General features: G+C 36.0%; 1 protein-coding gene and 1 long non-coding RNA gene across 3 annotated transcripts; one reads left to right on the top strand and one right to left on the bottom strand.

Moving 5' to 3' along the window:
• Nucleotides 1-5,216: 5,216 nt before the first annotated feature.
• On the bottom strand, nt 5,217-13,576 carry LOC117290754. Of its 2 annotated transcripts, none has more exons than XR_004519069.1 (7): nt 13,426-13,576; nt 12,010-12,132; nt 10,298-10,414; nt 9,459-9,558; nt 7,889-8,006; nt 7,101-7,199; nt 5,217-6,242 (listed from the first exon to the last, which is right to left on the bottom strand). It is a non-coding gene; the product is annotated as an uncharacterized LOC117290754 (long non-coding RNA). The 2 variants fall into 2 exon arrangements; XR_004519070.1 differs by having other exon boundaries at nt 7,111-7,199.
• Nucleotides 13,577-15,257: 1,681 nt separating this feature from the next.
• LOC117290961 (E3 ubiquitin-protein ligase TRIM71-like) lies at nt 15,258-18,734 on the top strand. Its single transcript, XM_033772546.1, has 3 exons — nt 15,258-15,393; nt 16,034-16,103; nt 16,239-18,734. Exon 3 carries the CDS (start codon nt 16,278-16,280, stop codon nt 18,270-18,272), a length of 1,995 nt encoding a protein of 664 aa, XP_033628437.1. The 5' UTR covers nt 15,258-15,393; nt 16,034-16,103; nt 16,239-16,277; the 3' UTR covers nt 18,273-18,734.
• Nucleotides 18,735-20,473: the final 1,739 nt, after the last annotated feature.

The raw sequence follows: 20,473 nt of genomic DNA, 5'->3' as shown, positions 1-20,473 counted from the left end.
ACAAAATGTTTGTTTAATTAAAAATGTTTGTTTAATTAAAAATCATTTATTCAGATTAAATTAAATGTACTTGAGGGGGGTCGTTCAGGGTTAATTAAAACATGATGAATTTACAAATAAGGTCAAATTAATATGACGCATATAATTACATGTTTTCTAATGTGAGTTACTGTACACTTTACAACACTCACTGTTACCGAATAAATTTAATATATAAATTATCAAAAAATTAAACCAACATGAACCAATGTAAATTAACTTGCAAAATAACTAACACATAATGAAGCATGTTGAACATGACTTTTCTAAGACTGACATTGTTTTAATATTATTGTTAGTTACCTAAAAAACCTTATTATGCACGGAATGTAACAATAATTGTTATTGTAACTAACATCAACATGAAATATAGAATACATGGTTAGAGTGAATGTAAATATTTGTTTAATTAAAAATCATTATTCAGAATTAATTAAATGTACTTGAGGTGGGGGTGGTACGGGGTTAATGAAATACTATATGTAAATTTTCCTAAATAAATTAAATGAAAATTACCACACTGTTGTATTCGTAACTCGCTAAATTATCAGTAACGGACAAGGAAATATAAGTTCTATTCACGTGATAAAAACAGAGCTATCGTACAATGAGATCTCGCGTACAAAACCATGACCTCATTATTATGACCTCGTACAAATTTCGCACGAATACGTGATAAAAAGCAGCCTTGCCTTGAATGTACAGTTAAATACTGATGCGGGATAAAAACATCTAGATTATTATTTCTATTGCAATGAATAGAAAGAAATGTGATTGTTTAGTGATTATGTTTTAATATAGACTCTTAAATGTATAGTTGGTGGTCGATAAATAAGGTTACTCTAAACTGTCTTTGAAAAATGCTGACATTATTAAAATATCTATGGGTTTTTGTTTGTGTTTGTATCATGTTTATATTAACTCAGGGGTGTATGATAGCACCTCTATAGTTATACACAGAAACTTTAATGTTGACATTGCTATAAAATATTCACAAGTACGCGTTATTACTACTGTAGTTGGATGATTTGCTAACTTATTCCAAGAGTTTACATTTTACAGTATTCTTTATAACTTAAACTTGCGCATACATTAAAATTTAAGCAAAATTTTAGAAAATTACTCTCTTTAGTTAGTTATTTAAAGGTTTTTGACAAGTAACTTCAAGTTGTAAAATCAAACTAGTAATGTGCTTGTTTAAAGAGCATGTATTATCTTTTTAAAATATTTTACTTGGTTACCTTTTAAAATATATTTCACTTGTATAAATTATCAGTGGTTTTAACACCAGGTTAAAGGGGACACACTAAATTTTAGAAAATGAGTCTTTAGTTGGTTATTTAAAGGCTTTGACAAGAAGTTTCAAGTTGTAAAATCAAATTAGTAATGAGGTTGTTTAAAGACCGTATAATTATGCATATCATTTTAAATGATTTACCTTTGTTTCATTAAAACAATTATTTGACTTGTTTAATTTAATTAACTTGTATAAATTGTTTTACTTTTATAAAGTATATCACTTGTATAATTTATTTAACTTGTATTAATTATATCAGTTGTATAAATTATTTCACTTGTATAAATTATCAGTTAAAGGTTTTTGGTTGATTAAATGCTACGAATAAAGTACTTTTTAAATACCACAGAAAATACTTTGCCATTTCTTTTTTTCTTTATGACTCGAGCAAAGGTCATAGGTCTCATCTCATTTAAATTTTTCATTTTTTATTTGGCCCACCCATTCTAAGGTATAAATATTAGTTCCGAGCAAATTTTTTCAAGAGCCACCGTAGCGCAGCGGGCTAGCTCACAGCCCCCAGAATCCTGGGGCTGTGAGCCGGGTGGGTTCAAATCCTCTCCAGGACCCTTTTACCATTAAAATAAAGAATTTTTTTAAATTCTAGTAAAAATGGGTAGGGCTTGAACCGGGGACCTTTCGCTCTGTAGTCTCTGGCCTTCACCGCTGTGCTACGAGCTGTTATGAAAATCTAACGGTTTTTGGAGTGATGAATGTGCCGCATTTGGACTTAGAAAATTTTTCAGAAATTTCTCACCAAAAGTTTTGCCTTGCTCGAGCCTTGGATTTCTAGCTGATCTGAGGGTTGACCAAGGGCCTTGCTGGCTCAGATTTCTCGAGCTGAGTGGGTGGAGTTCTAAAAGGCAGTCAGTAGAGCTGGGTTGCTGATGGGACTGGAGTTCTTTAAGGCAGTCACTGGAGTTGGGCTGCTGAGGGGCTGGAGGGTTGGATGGCAGTCACTGACTGATCTGAGGGTTAGGGTTGGGGTCTGAGGACTGGATGGCTGGCAGTGGTGTTGGGCTTGGAGAGATGGGGTCAGGGCTGGATGCCTGGCAGTGGGGTTGGGCTGCTGAGGGGCTGGATTGATGGTACTGGGCTAGGGTCTGGGATGTTGCTGTAATAAACTGGAATTTTATGGTTAATTAAAATGTATGAATGGTCTTAGGGTTGGCCATGGGCCTTGGAGCTCTGGGTTGATGGGTTGGAGTGTTATATGGCAGTCACTGGGGTTGGGTCTGCATGGCTAGTAGTGGGGTTGGGCTGGGAGAGTCTGTTAGGGTTAGGGTACAGGCTGGATGGCTGGCAATAGCGTTGGGCTTGGAGAGTTGGGGTTAGGGTCAGGGCTGGATGCCTGGCAGTGGGGTTGGGCTGCTGAGGGGCTGATTTGATGGTACTGGGATAGGGTCTGGGATGTTGCTGTAATAAACTGGAATTTCGTGATTAATTAGTTTTTAAGTGTGTTACTTAATTTATTTGTGGTTTTACTAGATTCTGATTTAAAGGTCAATGTTTTAATTATTGCGTGTCTGACTTGAGATTTAGTTTTTAAAGGTGTTATTTTAATAAATGACGATTTGACTAGATTTTGAGTTTAAAGGTGTGGTTCTTTATTTATTGACGGTTCGACTAGATTTTGTGTTTAAAGGTGTGGTTCTTTATTTATTGAAGGTTTGACTAGATTTTTGTTTTTAAAGTTACATTATTTTATTTAACGACTAGATTTGGTATTTAAAGGTGTTGTTTTATTTATTGCAGGTTTGAATATAGATTAACTTTTTAAAGGTACGTGGTGTTTTTTATTTATTACAGGTTTGACTATGATTTAGTTTTTAAAGGTACCTTATTTTATTTTTTAAAGGTATGACCAGATTTTGTGTTTAAAGGTGTGGTATTGGATTAAAGCTTTGCTACATTTTGGATTTAAGGAATTAAGGGTATTTTCAAATGTATTTAAAGGGGCAATACTTTTCATGCTGCTGAAATACTACAGACTCTATTTACTGATCTTTCTTACTGAATTGAACTGTTGTTAGGTGGGGTTCTTTAATCAACAAATACCAATTAATGGTTTCTTAACGACCGAGTATCTAGATTGCTAATGTTACTGAACAGGATCAGCTTATTTCAGTTGCTGTTTTATTTTGGGGGTTTTGATAAGAATATTTTGATTTGTGGATGGGTGGGGATCATACTTTTAAAGGTGCAAACCCACGATAAATCTATTAAATTTTTTAACAATTTAGTCTAGATGTGTTCCAAGTTTGCTCAATATGAATAATTTATAACTTCACTAAACCATTTTAATTATAACACACAATGTGTACTCAAAGTGATGGAATTTAACAAATTTCTTGCTGTATATATAGAGAAATTTTATTTCACAACTTCAACTTTAAACAACTAACAATACAATATGTTCAACAATAATACATTCAACGTAAGAGCAATTTAAAATGATACATAACCCTGCAAAATGTAAAACACTATGAAACGATTAAAAGGACAAAACACGATTGGTAATTCCAAACATATGCATAAAATAACGAGCATGTGAAAATTTGGGCTCAATTGGTCATCAAAGTTGCGAGAAAATGACGAAAGAAAAAACACCCTTGTTATGCAAATTAGTGTGCTTTTCAGATAGGAATAAAAGGCTTCTGGTTTAATTATTTTAGTGATAAAGTACCTCTATCTCGAAAATTAGGTTACAGAGGGGGCCGTTTCTCACAATGTTTTATACTATCAACCTCTCCCTATTACTCGTTACCAAGTAAGGTTTAATGCTAAAAATAATTTTGAGTAATTACCAATAGTAACCACTGCCTTTAAGGAATAATGGTGCTCACTGAATCTCCAAGTCTCCAAATAGTAGAGACAAATGTCATCAAACTAGGCTGTGCAGTATCAAACAAATTTATCAATTATGAAAACTGGTAACAAGTTTATATAAAAATAGTTTTAAAGTCAATAACTTAAGTGTACTATTTGATGGTTGTAGTTTTTCAGCGTCAGCAACTTCCTTCAGAACTCCATATCAAAATACTAAAAATTTCAAACAAATATTGTTTTGAACACAACGTCCTGTAATAAGAACTTTTTTTCCAAGAAATGATTGTTTCTGCAAAGAACTTGTACATGTTCAAGTTTTATAATTTGAAAAAAGCTCTCATTTTTGAAGGACAGTTGATTGGCAAATAAGTAAACTTTTAACTAATTTATTCAACAAATGTCAATTAATTATTTAATCAACAACAATAAAGTTGAGTATTTATATATCATGTCTACTTTAAATTAAACTTTAGGAACATTTCAAGTGCACCATTGCGAGCAGTTTAATATGACTTTTCAATTCTGTTAATATCATCCTAGTAAAGAAGAGCAATTGCAGCTCCTTTTAAACACTCTAAGAACCAGGGCAGTGCTTCAAACCAATGTTTCAAACCTTTCATCTCCATCAAATGATTTTCAAATTGCATGTGTGCTTACTCGCAATGATGAACTTATTTACTAATTAATGTACATTTAAGGAAAATTATATATGTAGATAACTTTAAAGGCACTGTACACTTTAGTAATTGTAAAAGACCAGTCTTCTCACTTGGTGTATCTCAACATATGCATAAAATAACAAACCTGTGAAAGTTTGAGCTCAATCGGTCGTCAAAGTTGTGAGATAAAAATAAAAGAAAAAACACCCTTGTCACATGAAGTTTTGTGCTTTCAGATGCTTGATTTTGAGACCTCAAATTCTAAATCTGAGGTCTCGAAATCAAATTCGTGGAAAATTACTTCTTTGTTGAAAACTACATTACTTTATAGGGAGCCATTTCTCACAATGTTTTATACCATCAACCTCTCCCAATAATACTTGTTACCAAGAAAGGTTTTGTGCTAATAATTATTTTTAGTAATTACCAATAGTGTCCACTGCCTTTAATGTTTTTTGTCTACCAATGTAAAAAAATGAATTGATGGGGTGATTTCTCCTTTAAAGGCACTTGACACATTCGGTGCACTCACTTGGTGTATCCCACCACTTGCGTAAATAACCAATCTAGTGTGTAAGTTTTTGCTCAATTGGTCATGGAAGTTGCAAGAGAAATATGAAAGAAAAAACACGGTTGTCGCACAAACTTGTGTGCTTTCAGATGCATATTAAAGGCATCAGACCTGAAGTCTTTTGATATTTGAGTTAGAAATTACCCGTTTCTCCAAAAGTATGATATTCCAGAGGGAGCCTTTTCTCGCAATTGTTTTAACAGCTCTCAATTGCTCCTTACCAAGTACTTGTTATGCTAAAATTACTTTGACTAATAACCAATAGTGTCCAGTGCCTTTAAATGGAAAAAGATCTTCTTCAGGTGAAAGAATACTCTTCAAGACAGTTAATTAAAATACAATTGATAATGTTTGGTATAACAATAGAATTTAAATATAATTTTACGTTTACAATACAATCCACACCATAACAATTAACTAGGAGAATTGAAGTGGATTGAAGTGGTCATAAGTGGAATAGCAGTGTTTTTTGGGCAAGTTTTTTTGTTTTTGGCAAGATCATTAATGTGTTAAGATTATAATTACAAGGGGTAATGTTAATAAAACATGTTTACATTTTGTTAATCTGTAATTGATCTGTAGGGACCACCATTCATCTGAGTTAGGCTGATGCCAGCATGAAGTCCTCAGAGTGTTATGGCATGTCTTTGAGGTACAGTGCTGCAAAAACAGCCCACTATACTGACGGGGTAGTGTCAAAATGTATTGTTGCCCAATCATTTACAAACCTGTTGAAAACCTCTCTTGTTTACATTGGTGATGGGTAGACATTGGCCTGATGATAGACACACGCTCGTCTCAGGAAAGTATCTTGTAAGTTGGTACATATTATCTGAAGATGGCACACCTTTTAAAGTAAGATCAAAAATGTATATGTTAATCATTTAAAAATGTTGTTTTGTTTGATTAAAAATTGTCATTCCGAAAAGAAAGGAAAAACTTGATATCAGTGTTACTCCCCCAGGTAATCTTTAACTGAAAACAAATTGAAAATTGGTTGTGTAGTTCTTGAGATATGGTCCAACTTTTGGTTGACCAGGAAGTAAAGGTCACCATTGGGTCACAGTGACCTAGTTCAATCTTTAATGCTCAAAGGATCTATAATTGTTCTGGTTTATTTATTAACTGCACTGGCTGCAAAGCAGGCCAAAAAAGTACATTATAACAGAAAATAAATTTAAAATTTGTTGTGTAGTTCTTGAGAGATGTCACTTCTGGTTGACCCTGGAGGTCAACATGGGGTCACAGTTACCCAAGGCTAATATCAAATGCCAAAGAGTCCATAACTTAAAAAAATGTGAAAATCGGCTGTTGTTTTTTCTTGAGATAAGGTCCCACTTCTGGTTGATCCAGAAGTAAAGGTCAACATGGGGTCACGGCTACCCAAGGCTAATATGCAATGCCCAAAGAGTCAATAACTGAAAAATATTTGAAAATGCGTTGTTTTTTTCTTGAGATATGGTCCCACTTCTGATTGACCACACAAAGTAAAGGTCAACATGGGGTCACAGCTACCCAAGGCGCAAGGAATCCATAACTTAAAAAGGTTTGAAAAATGGTTGTGTAGTTCTTGAGATGTGGCCCCACTTCCGGTTGACCTTAGATAAGGCATTTTGGCTAGGCTATTAAATGCGTTTAAAAGCATTTGTTATGAATTTAAACAGTGTTTGGAAAGATGTTTCGAAAGTAAAATATAATGACTCACATTTACATACTTTTGTATGAGGCTTGAAGTGCCACAAGAAGTATCTGGCTGATGGAAAGCTCCTTGGAGATCTCAGATGTGTACTTGATTGGAAGACATCTGCTTGCAGAGAAAAATAAATATTCAATAAAAATTCCATACTTCGACACCCAATACACCCCATGTTCGTAGATCTAAGCCCCAAATAGATTTTGGGTTTACACTTTTTGTAGTGACTTCAGTGACCCTTTCAGAGTTTATGTTTGCCATGTTAGAAAAGTTTGAGAGAAGTCAAATCAGTTTTACATGCAATTTAAGCAGTACAGTTGCGGACTATATGACCATGCATTGGTGTGAATATATTGACAAACTACGTGCAAATGTTAATATTATAAGCAAAGGGAAAGGTTTGTCATTTCATTAAAAAAAATCCCCATAAAGCAAATCAGTTATTTCCCATTTTTACAGAGTGGTTCATTCCAATGTCTCACAACACCAAGTGTGTTTCACTTTTAAAAACAGAGGTTAAAGGCGCGCTCAACTTGGGTTAGTTCATGAAAACTTTTTTAGAGCTGTGGTTAGTGCCTGCAATTCAAGATAGACAATGCAAACTGTCTCGCTTAATTCGTTAATAGTTCATAAAACAAAAAGTCTTACTTTTCTGATGAGGTTTTAACATGTTGTTATCTTTATTAAAATAGTTTGCTATGAAATAAATACTGTTAGATAAATTTTTCGATAAAGTTATAGATAATGACCCTATGTGACATCAATCATTTGGCTAAAAATCAAGAGTGATCTTTACATACCTTTGTATCAGACTTGAACATTCAAGTGTTACAAGAAAAGTCTGGCTGATTGAAAGGTCCTTGGAGATCTTAGATGTGTACTTGTTGGCGGGAAGACATCGGCAAGTTTCAAGACTTTCTGTTTTAATGTACATACAAATTTATCAAAACTAAGTTATAAATTTAATGAAAACTTGAGATAAATTGTTCATTAAGCATGTTGGGAAAGAGTAGGACTCTTTCACATAATTATATCCATTAACATTGGGAGTTACAGGTCATCCTTCAATATGATATTCCTTAGAAATAAATACTGAAAAGGGTAATTAACCCAAACCATTGATTTCTTGGACAGGGAAAGTACAGGGTTTTGAAACCTGTCTGCCTTTTTTTAAAGATGCTATGTCAGATTTTTGGCCGATTTGACCTCAAAATTTTGATTTAAAATGCCATAGGTATTTTGATGGGGGTCGATAAAGTTACAAGCTTTCATTATTTTGAGCCATTGCTAGAAAAAGTCCGCCAATTATTAGTAGCAGTGAAATAAAATGCTCAAAATTTGTTTTTGTCGGGATCCCGACAATATATCATGTGACCAATTGTTATGTGTTTTATAGGAAACGTTTTAATTTTTTTTCATGGTTCCTGACCATTAAAAGTAAAAGTTAGAGTGGTTGATACTCTTTGAAATACCATTCACTCAAAAAAGTCTATTTTTTATTGTTTGGGGCCACAAATCTGACATAGCATCTTTAAGCTATACATTTAATATCTGGAATAATGAGAATCTCAAAAGTGGCTGACAAGAATAAACAGGCTGCCCCTGAAACATTCCAAGATCCAGCTTATCAATGGCAGTCACCAGCAAGGGTTGAAATCCAAGATTCTGCAATTCACAGTGAATGTAATATCTTATTTTCTCACAAGACAGGGATCCCTAATACTTAAAGGCAGTGGACACTATTGGTAACTACTCAAAATAACTATTTGCATAAAACCTTTCTTGGTAACGAGTAATGGGGAGCTGTTGATGGTATAAAACACTGTGAGAAACGGCTCCCTCTAAAGTAACGTAGTTTTCGAGAAAGAAGTAATTTTCAACGAATTTGATTTCAAGACCTCAGATTTAGAATTTGAGGTCTCGAAATCAAGCATCTGAAAGCACCGACTTTGTGTGACAAGGTTGTTTTTTCTTTCATTATTATCTCGCAACTTTGACGACCGGCTGAGCTCAAAGTTTCACAGGTTTGTTATTTTATGCATATGTTGAGATACACCAAGTGAGAAGACTGACCTTTGACAATTACCAATAGTGTCCAGTGTCTTTAATACAAGTACCTTTCCTAAGGCAATGTTTTGTGATTCACAGTGAACCCATATTCAAATAATTTTTTCCCGAGAGAACAAATCCTGGTGCACATTTCACAAATCTTTTCTCTGGTTTTCTTTGTCAAGCCAGATTTGTTTTTTGTCAAGTCAGAGTTGTAATATTATTTTCATTGGAAAATGATTATTTCAGAAATGAAGAGGCAAAAATATTTTTTGATCAACCGCCCCAGGTGGTTAAACAAGGACTCATTAATAAAATTACCTGCTTGAAAGAAAGGCAGGTTGTGTGCCAGACAGCATGATGGTTTGGAGTCTCAGACATCTACATGTTGATGGGTAGATTTCCTTTAAGACCAAAATACCTGTAGATGCAAACAACACAAAATTGTAAGTTATTGAAAAGAAAAACAAGTTGTTCTTTCTGGTGAAAAAAAAACATAAACAAGGAAACTTAACTCAGGGGTTCCCTTTAAAAACGACCCCTTTGTGTCCCCCCCCCCCCCTCCCAAGTAAAAGCTAGCACTAAAAACGAGATTTTTTTATATTTTTTTATGCAATTAACCTGACACACAAGGCCTGAAGGCCACTTCAAGGTGTAGGCTACTATTATTTTTGTCCAGAAGCCGTTGCCACCTACTCCTAGGGCTAAAACAGGGTTACCCCTTTCACAGTCCATACGAATATAGGCTTGGGTATCTTCAATTCGAAGCCTAGCCGGTAGAGCAGAAAGCACTGTCTCCCCAATTTTATGTAGCAAGTGTCACGACCAGGATCCGAACCCACACCCTGCAGTGATCAAACACCAGTGCTTGACTCTGGTGCTCTTAACCGCTCGGCCATGACACTGCCACTTTTTTACAACAAAGTTCCGACTAATTTATGTGTATATCCAGGGCTTGTTGGCTTGCATTGTAATCAAAGTATTACGAAATAGCAACTAAGTTTTGTCCATTGTAGTCAACCAGTCAGGACCAGCCTGTATGGGAGGGCCCAGTCCCCAGCATGATGTGGCATGTAATTTTTGTGATATTCATTGCAAAGTGCTTTAAAAAACAGCCCACTATAAGTTAACTACAAAAGTTGCTGTCAAGGTTTACACACCTTTGTATAAGCCTGTTGTATAAGCCTGGAACATCCAAGTATCACAAGAAGATGCTTAGCTGATGAGATGCCCTTGGAGAGCTAAGATGTCTACTTGTTGATCGAGTTGCATCTTTCCTGTTTGTGAGAGGGAAACAAAATATACACATAAATTAGTCAGAACTTTGTTGTAAATAAGAGGACAGATCCAGACAAAATAATTTAGGGGGTTGGCAAATCTGTCCAAGACGGAGCATGGGAGCACCAAGCCTTTACAGTTAGAGGCATATCTGATGAAGGAAACAACAACCTTCAGAGTTTCACTGAAGAATTTGGGTCTTTTGGATTAGGGCAAAATTTAGTTTTCATTAAAACAAAACTTAAATAAAAAGATATGTGAAGCTGATTGCTTGCAATGTATGCATGAGAGGTTTATTAGAAAAGAAATCATTTATTTATCCTTAAATGGAGCTTTTTATGAGAACCTTAGTTATTTTGTCCTTTGTTAAAACAGGGTTTCATTGTGGTAATGATATGTTTAGAGGAAAACAACCACTCAAGCAGCTTTAAAAAGATTCAAAAAAATAGTAATTAATAAGCCAACAGCAAAGATTTGTCAGTTTGTGACCCCCACAAAAACAAACGCGCACTCAAATGGCACAGACAGGCTTTTGTTTGAAGTTTTTATTGTTATTGAAAGGACTTGCTGCCTTGGATTGAGCAGTTAAAGGCAGTGGACACTATTGGTAATTACTCAAAATAATTATTAAACAGCTACCTGAGCGGTATGTTTTCAACATAAATTGTATTTTTACTTGTTTTTAATGCACTTGTTCACCATTTTAATGTAATTTTGATATGTGTACACTTCTGAACTTTTTGTAATTACCAATTAAAAAATCAGGCCCCTACCTAAAGGTTTTTTGAAAAACTAAAAACATTTCTGCCGTTGAGAGCGGGCGTCACAGGACAATGCCGCTGACGTCATTTGTGGGAGTTTGCTTTGTTATACATCCACGCTGCAACAAAGCGGCTTTATCTACTAATGACGTTTTGAGAGTGATTACGTAATGGGGCTTTTCGCAAATCTATCAGAAAAGCTCTGGACAAGGGCCTACAAAATGATTGTTTTTTTACACAATTGAAACCTATTTATAATCATATGACTCGATTTCCTTATTCATCGAAAACATTTTAAGTGGAATTCAGCAAAGTTCACGACTTGACATTTTCGTTCAAGCAGGTCTAAAAATAAAACCTTACTTGGTAACGAGTAACAGGGAGCTGTTGATAGTATAAAACATTGTGAGAAATGGCTCCCTCTGAAGTAACATAATTTTCGAGAAAGAAGTAATTTTCCACAAATTTGATTTCAAGACCTCAGATTAAGAATTTGAGGTCTCGAAATCAAGCATCTGAAAGCACACAACTTCGTGTGACAAGGGTGTTTTTTCTTGTATTATTATCTGGCAACTTCGACGACCGATTGAGCTCAAATTTTCACAGGTTTGTTATTTTATGCATATGTTGAGATACACTAAGTGAGAAGACTGGTCTTTGACAATTACCAATAGTGTCCCGAGTCTTTAAGGCTATGCTATTCAAATCAATTGAAAACATAAATTAAGGAAATTATTGTTGTTGGAAAGATGCTTCAAAAGGAATACAATGATCCACACAAATATGTGGGATTGAAAATAATTCACTAAAAGTCAAGACTAAGATTAACATACTTTTGTATTATCCTTGATGATTCAAGTATTACGAGAAGATGCTTGGGTGATGAGAGGTCTTTGGAGATCTAAGATGTCTAATCTTGTTGATGGGAAAACATCCTTAGCGGGTGGCAAGCCTTCCTGTTTGAGAGAGGGAAACAAAATATACACAAAAATTATTCACAATTTTGTTGTATATATTTTCTTAGTGGGTTTTTATTTTTTTTTTATTTTTAGGGGGGGGGGTCTGTCCAAGATGGAGCATTTGAGCGTGAAGCCTTTACGGCATGGGGTCCAATTATCTGATGAAAGAAACATCAGCCTTCAAAAATTGAGCTGTACAATTTGGGCCTTTTGGAATTGGGCAAGACTTAAGTTTTCATTAAAAAAAAAGGTATGTGGCAAGTTGTTGGATTATACATCCAGCATGTGTCATCATGGACGAGTCGCATCAGAAGGCAGCAAGTTAGACTGACAGTCTGCACTGGGCAAACTTGTTGTACCGGACTCTGATTGCCTGATTATAAAATTTGTTGATCAGCCTATTCAAAAATATACCACACATTTTTAATTTGTTTTGTTTTTTGTGGGGGCACTCTATAGGGAACTGATAAAAGTGCAGTTTTTTTCTTCAACTGGTAAAGTAAATTGAGATAATTTTAAATTCACCTGGAGACACGCCAGAAAAAAGTCCGCCCCCATAATAAAAAATAATAAAAAAAACATAAAAACAAACACCCCCTCCACTCAAAGAAAAACTACCCCCCAAATTGCCCCAAAAAATTTGTTTAATGAAATAAAGGCTTCCCCTCATACAAAACCCACATAAAATTTAATCATACAATTTGCCCCCTTAAAAAAAGCACCCCCCAAAAAATCATTAAAAATAACAATTCCTGGTTATGGGCCTACTGGTGGAGTTGGTAAAAACAAAATTGTCCAAAAGTAAAAGAACATATGGCAAAACCTTTGAACAGGTGCGTTTTTAAACTCCCCTTTTCATAACTAATTCCTTCGTACGGAAAAGACTTCTGCTCCCTTCTACTAGTACTTCCTATGACGTCTATGAACGTACAGTTTATGATGTTAATTGAACCAAATTGAACTTATAATTAATATTAATAATAGTTTAGTAGAGAACAGTAGGTTCTCGTGGTGAGCAAACTCCCTTTCAAATTATCTTATCGTTCATTTCAGTTACATTTAAATAAATGCGCCATTTTCGGTCCGTCCAAGTCAAACCATGCTCGCAGCAGGAAAGCCATGCCGTCTACCGAGTCCTTGTTCGCCCATAGACAATGGTCCAGCACGCTACTGGAGGTTTAGTATCTCGTGCAGCCCGGCCGAAAATACTCGTCCAACTTTCATGTCAATTATTTGTGTAAAAACCTTTAAAACATAACCATCATAAACTACAAACCATTGTTAACTAACCTTCACGCTTTTGTGGTAGTTTGTGTCTTCATTACTGCAATAAAACTTGAATTTTCTTGAGAAAAAGTACAGAGATTTCTCGACGTCTTCCATTTTGTCTTTTAGAATGCATGCACGGTTCAATGGGCTTCTTGCATCATCTGATCCAGTCTTTCCCGCCGGTGATCAGAATTAATTTGCATATTAAAAAGAGCCCCTCTCAATAGAAAAGTCTTTATTTTGTCAAAATAAAAGAACTTGGAAATCTGATGAGACAAAAACAGTTTCGTTTTTGTTTTATTCGTTTAAAAGTAACTACATTTAACCATGGCGACTGCGCAACGATCACGTGATCACGCAGTCGGTGACTAATTTGCATAACTTATCTTAAAAGGGCTTGTGATTGGATAAACCATTCTTTAAAGGGAAGAGACTTCATGAATATTTAAATATAGGCTAATGTCCATTGGAAACTCGAACATTACTTTCTTTAAAAGAGTTATTCTATTGTGTTCTGGTTTAACTGATTTCTAAATTGATGTTTATCTTTTAATGGTACGTTTGTGATCATTTCTGTGTCTCTTTATTACAAAACTATACATATAGGCCTATAGCTCGCAAATTCATTTCAGAGCAGAATACACTTTGTTAACTGTCAATTATAAATTTCTGAGGTACATCTTTTTGTAATTTACTTGTAACAAAGTCAAATTTGGGTGATTAAGAATTAACTTAGTAAAAGAAGGAAAATCACAGAATTACAATGGCATTGAAATAGTTAAATATTTTCACATTTCAAATAACTAAAATTTTCTTCAGAGGTCACTAATAAATCATCTATAAATCTCCAAACCGTTGTAAAACTTGTATAGAACTTTTCAGGGGTTAAGTGCTATTTTCGTTGTGCAAAGGGCACTTCTATAGGACCTGTAGCAAATCTGTCGATCGCACATTCACTGTAACTGCATCCACAGAATGGAACAACAACGCTTCTTTCATTAAGGCCGCAAAATATTATTACCCATAGAATGATGTTTGGTAAACTGTTATAAAACATTCTGTGGAAAAAAAAACATTTTATGCATTACTATAAACTGAAATAATTTTAGATAATTTTTGGTTATCTGAATCAGTAATCATAATTTAAATTATCTAAGAAAAGCAGTTTACAAAGGTGTTATATATAAACTCTATGTAATCATAGATGTAATAAAGAGTGTTCAGTTAACAGAGTATAGTTTACAGTTTACAATTCTGACAGTCTTGTCATGACCTTTGTTAGGCAAACATAAGGCTGAATAGACATTTCTTTTGCACAGTCACAAGGTTTACCATACTTTTGGCAAAACTATGGGCTGCCTACACTACAAAACAAAGAGTTTATCACTTACAAAATTACAATAGGCCTGTGTGCTGTCAAACTACCCCCATCATCACTCATAAATCATGCTATTTAAAACAAAACCTACAACAAAATCTTCATTGATTTTGTTTTATATATTTCACTAAAAAGGACAAATCTGTGCCACCCAGTTACATTTGGTGACACTTGATGAAAAGGCCGCCCATGCAAAATGTTGGTCTAATGTCAACAGAACGCTCTATTATTCATTTGTCATGACTAACAATGTTTATAAATAGATATGGGAATTTTACAGTGGATTTGGCACTAGGCCTGTGATGAGAAAATAATATGTAAACACTATAGACCTTTCTTTTGTTAATAAACAAACCGCCTTGGTTGGCATGGTCGGCCGAATGTTAGTAAATCATTAAATCGTACAAATTTGGTTCATTGTTACCAAAAAATATCGATCTTTTCTTGATTTGCACATTATGGCTTTCCATAGTTTTCCAATCTGGGTTGGCAAAAACTTGGGCTGTGACGTTGCAAAAGAAAGGTCTATAGAGCAATGCATAGGCAAGGGAGCATAGGATAGGGTTAGGTTTTGTATTGGTTGAGGTTTGCTGTTTGCTGTAAAAACTCGGGTAAGTTATTTCGGTTTAGTGAAGATTCCTCTAAATGCCACGTTGTACAATGTCAAGTCAATTTCCTTTTTCACAGCTGGGCTGGAAAAACACCGTTTCAGTATAAACATCACAATGAAATGACAAAAATCTTTTGTACTAATGACTCGGTAGTTACGACACAGTTTGCTTTCTTGTTTAGATATTATCGTAATATTATCTTATTTTATATAGTATGTCTGTAAATCATTCATTTATTAAATGCTGGTTTAAGGAACTTATTTTACCCCTTTATTATGTTATGATTTGCATTTGAAAAATCCAAGTAATTTATTCAAAGAACACATTGTTACTGAATACTTACATACTTTTGTCTAATTTTTCTCATCTTTATGGTCAACTCAAATTTAAGTGGAAACTTGTGATCAAGCGCGTCATTGTACCAGACAATATTAAAATCTAACACGCAAATGGCTTATTTGGTAACGTCTTTGCCTTGCAGCTTGCTTTAATTACACTCACCTGATGTGGACCCAGCCCTATGAACCATACTAGAGCCATGCTCCCCACCCCCCCCCCCCCCCCCCCCCCCGATTGTGTGAGTTTTTCTAATTGAGCGATCCATAAAACCCATTATAAAACTTATTATTTTCTTTTACAGAGGTACCTTCAAGTGAAGAGTTAACATTGTATACAACTCAACAAATGCAAAGAAGAAGGCAACATAGCAGGTAAGTGTGTGATGAGCAATTCTCCCCTCCCCAGACTCTCTTTGCTTCTTGCAAATTGTCTAATGATCCTCTCTGTTTACAGTTTATAAATTGTATTACATGTTAAAAACAAGTTTTTTCTTGTTTACATTTCAGTGATACAAAGACAAACAAGTGTACAGCAGCAGCATCAAGATGGCTGCTGGTGGTGTTAACAATCAATCAATGATAAACACAGCATCTGAAGATCAATTTGAATGCCCGATATGCTCTGACCGCTACACAGACCCAAGAGTCCTTGACTGCATGCACAGTTTCTGCTACAAATGCCTCTGTGAACTCCAAAAAAGTCAAGTTAATCCAAAGATATCTAAAGTACCATGTCCCTTGTGCAGACGCCAGACCAGCCTGACTGTAGAGGGTGTGGCTGGTCTACTCGAAGACCTTAAATTAAGTGCTGCTATGGATGAGTTTGCATTTGATGAACAGGTTACAAGAGGTCAAAGTTCAAGTATCAAATGCCAAGCCTGTAATGATGACAAAAATTGGGCCGTTTCAAGATGTATGCAATGTGATCATTTCCTCTGCCCTGAATGCCAAGCACAACATACCCGCATGACTCTTATGAAATCCCATCAAATCTACACTCTGGCTCAGTTTCAATCTGGGGAAGTCATCTACAAGAGTAAAATCAGGGAGTATGTTCCAAAGTGCAAGAGGCACACAGACCAGCATCTCAACATCTACTGTGAGACATGTCAGCAGTTAAAATGCACAACCTGCAGCATTCTTGGCCATGGAGGCAAAGAGCATTCGCTGGTTGACCTACCTGAGGCAGTACACAAGTGCAAAGAAGAGGTGGACACTCTTGTTGGGAAAGTGAAACAGAACATGACAGAGCTGAAGAGAGTCATCAAAGAAGCAGATAAGTCCCAAAACAAAATGTACTTGTTGCTTGGTCAGACAAACAAGAAAATTACCAAACGAGCAGAGAAGGAGTTTGCAAAGATACAAGAAATGGAGCAAAAAGTCAAAAAAGAGGAGACGAAACTGAAGCAAGAGGCAGACAGAATCGTCCAGGACAATGCCAAGGTATTTGATGCTGCTCAAAAGACAAATAAAACGCAGTTGAAAAATGCGGAGTACAAACTGAATGAAGTACATCTCCTCATGACCCAAGGGAGCCAGCATGAGATTCTATCCCTCAAGCAGAAAATCCTTCACAACCTCAATGAACTAGTTACGGACATAAAGTCTGAGAATGTGCCCAATGCATTGGGCTACTTAGACTTTGAAGAAAATGAACAGTCACTTGGAAGAGTTGTACACAAAGAACTGGTGCAACAGGACAAGGATAACGCATCAACAAGATCCACAACTTTGTATCCAAAATGGAAACTGAAAGAAGTGATATTTGGACTGGCAAATAAAGGATTCAGCTGTAAAAAGAGTGTTGCAAAATTCTCTAACAACCACATTGTTGCAGTGGACACTGCCCACAATCAGTTGATAACATTCAGTCCAAATTCTGTAGATACCTTGACAAAACTTAACTTCAATGGTCTAGCTAATCCAATTCATGTTGTAGTGAACAAAGATGACCATCTTATTGTTATCGACAAGAAAAGAACAACGTTTGTCAAGACATTCAGTAAGAAGCAAAAACTCATGTGGCAGTTCATACCTGGTAGAGAAATCAACAATGACCCAACCTGCCTTGCTGTGGATGAAAACAATCTCATTGCAGTTGGTTACATGTGCAGAGAGGAGATCACCCTTCATAACCCAGATGGATCCTTCATCAGAAAACTCCTTGCACCAGGGATTACTGAGTATTTAACAATGCACAACCAGCGCCTCATCTACACGAACTCAGAGAAATCAAGGTTAATATCAGTGACGTACAATGGCAGTGTCGTATTTACAGTGGATCTGATTGATCTAGCAGATCAAGAAAAATTGAAACCAACTGGTGTACTCTGTGCATGGGATGGTAGCATTTACGTTGCTGTATGTAAACCATCCATCATTCCTGTATCAAGTGAAATACAGCAATTCAGTTCTGATGGCAAATACATTGGTTATAATCCTACAGGTTTTCGTAACATGTATGGCATGACTTTCACTTCAAATGGGGACTTGGTAGTGGCTGCAGAAGACTGTTTTAAGATCTATGAACAAGAAATCTAACTAACATTCTTGTGGATTTTAAAGTTTATTGTACATCAAGATGTCAATCATAACTCACGTGCATGAGCATTTGGGTTGAAAAAAACTACAACGAATACAGACATTCCCAATGGGTACGAAAGAAATCCACAGGCAAATCACTTGAGTGGATTTCAAACCCATGACCTTTGCACTGCTAGAGCAGATGTCCAACCAGTAGACCACTGTGCTAGCCCAGTAGCTAGAGAGGCAGTTTGAATCCTATGTTTTAGCAGTGAGAGCCACAAGGATTAAGATAATTTTGCATTGTGGAAAAGGAATTCATAAAATTTGGTGTTACCCTTACAATGGTGCATGTAAATAAAAGCACTGTAAAGTCAGTACTTTCGTAAGATTTAAACTAACATTTTTTATCCCCGATGCAAAATTAACATCCCCTTGATAATTCATTTTGGTTTTACCAATATATACACCGATGTTTGGTAGCACTGTATACTCGGTACTTTCCCAAGCTCTGTGAAAAAGACAAAATCACAGCCATATTACTTGGGTGGGATTCCCATGACCCTTGCAATTCTAGAGCAGTGTCTTACCAACTAGACCACGCAGATTGCCCGATAGCTAGAGGCGGTTTGAATCCTATATTTTTAGCAGTGGGTACCACAACAATTTAATTGATGGAAATTAGCATAGAATATTAATTTTTGTTACAAATTACCCATACACCAATGTGTGTTAGCACTGTATACTCATAACTTTCCCAGGCTCTGTAAACAAAAATCACAGGCATATTACTCGGGTAGGATTCAAACCCACAACCTTTTCTGCAATTCTAGAGGGGTGTCTAATGTACAGTTACCGCAAAGAATTAATACTCGGGCGGGATTCGAACCCACTATCTAAACAAAATTTATAAAGTTTATCTTGGAACATAATATTGTAACATTAACATGTATAAATAATATGACTTGAGAAGAAAAACATGTGAAAAGGGTTTGAGTGTAGGACCTATGGGCCCCCCCCCACCTTTTTTTAAAGACACTATACACTATTGGTAATTGTCAAAGACCAGCCTTCACAGTTGGTGTATCTCAACATATGCATAAAATAACAAACCTGTGAAAATTTGATCTCAAGCGGTCATCAAAGTTGCGAGATAATAATGAAAGAAGAAAACACCCTTGTCACACGAAGTTGTGTGCGTTTAAATGGTTGATTTCGAGACCTCAAGTTCTAAACTTGCCAGGTCTCGAAATCAAATTCGTGGAAAATTACTTCTTTCTCCAAAACTATGGCACTTTAGAGGGAGCTGTTTCTCAAAATGTTTTATACTACCAACCTGTCCCCATTACTTGTCACCAAGAAAGGTTTTATGCTAATAACTATTTTGAGTAATTACCAATAGTGTCCACTGCCTTTATGTGAGGGAAAGACAAAAGGGACAGACATGTGCTTGCTGTAGTGTGAGAGAGAGGGTGAAAACACTGCTGTTCAATTGTGAATTACCCTCGTAATTCGAGCACCCTCGTGTAGTTTGTTTTAAATTTCTTACAGGAATCTTTTGAAATAAACAGTTCAACTGATTGCATAATCCTAGCCATACGTAGTCCCAACAGATGTAGTACTAAATCTAATATATAGTAATACAAAAATACACTCAGATACTGATAATAGCCACCTGGCAGCGCAAGGAACACCGCATGTATACTAGTTGGGGAATCAATAGTACAAACTTTCTCATACAAGGCTGATAACTGCAAGTACCATTGCTTTGCAAAGTAAAAACACACAATGCACAGTAAGCAAGCACATAGCTCACCACATTTATGAACAATGGGTGCGTTCGATAAGGTTCCCTGGGTCTACCCCGCAGTGCTCACTTGGGTGAGCCCCTGACAAGAGCTGAACTAACGATCACTCACCGCTCTCGTAGTGACGTCATGTACCTGGGGACAGCCCCCAGGTGACCCACTGCACACAAGCAGGGCACTTGGGGCTGACCCGGGTGAGCCCCCGGAATGACATCAAAGCCATTCGAACGTACCAGGGGCAGACCGGGGTCGACCCAGGGAAGCTACTAAACAAATGCACCCTAAACAACAGCGAGTTACTATACTTTACTTACCAGCATGCTTACTTTTACTAGCTGGGGATTCCATACAAACTTTCTCAAGACTCGAGACTATGACTATGAGGTGAGAGAGCTTGCACGACTACACGAC

Source organism: Asterias rubens, chromosome 5, assembly GCF_902459465.1.
Source record: "Asterias rubens chromosome 5, eAstRub1.3, whole genome shotgun sequence".
Lineage (NCBI taxonomy): Eukaryota > Metazoa > Echinodermata > Asteroidea > Forcipulatida > Asteriidae > Asterias > Asterias rubens.
This window is presented reverse-complemented; position numbering and strand designations above follow the sequence as displayed.

Bases quoted from the DNA above. Each gene is read 5' to 3' on its own strand.
- LOC117290961 (XM_033772546.1), top strand. From the start codon at position 16,278: ATGGCTGCTGGTGGTGTTAACAATCAATCAATGATAAACACAGCATCT.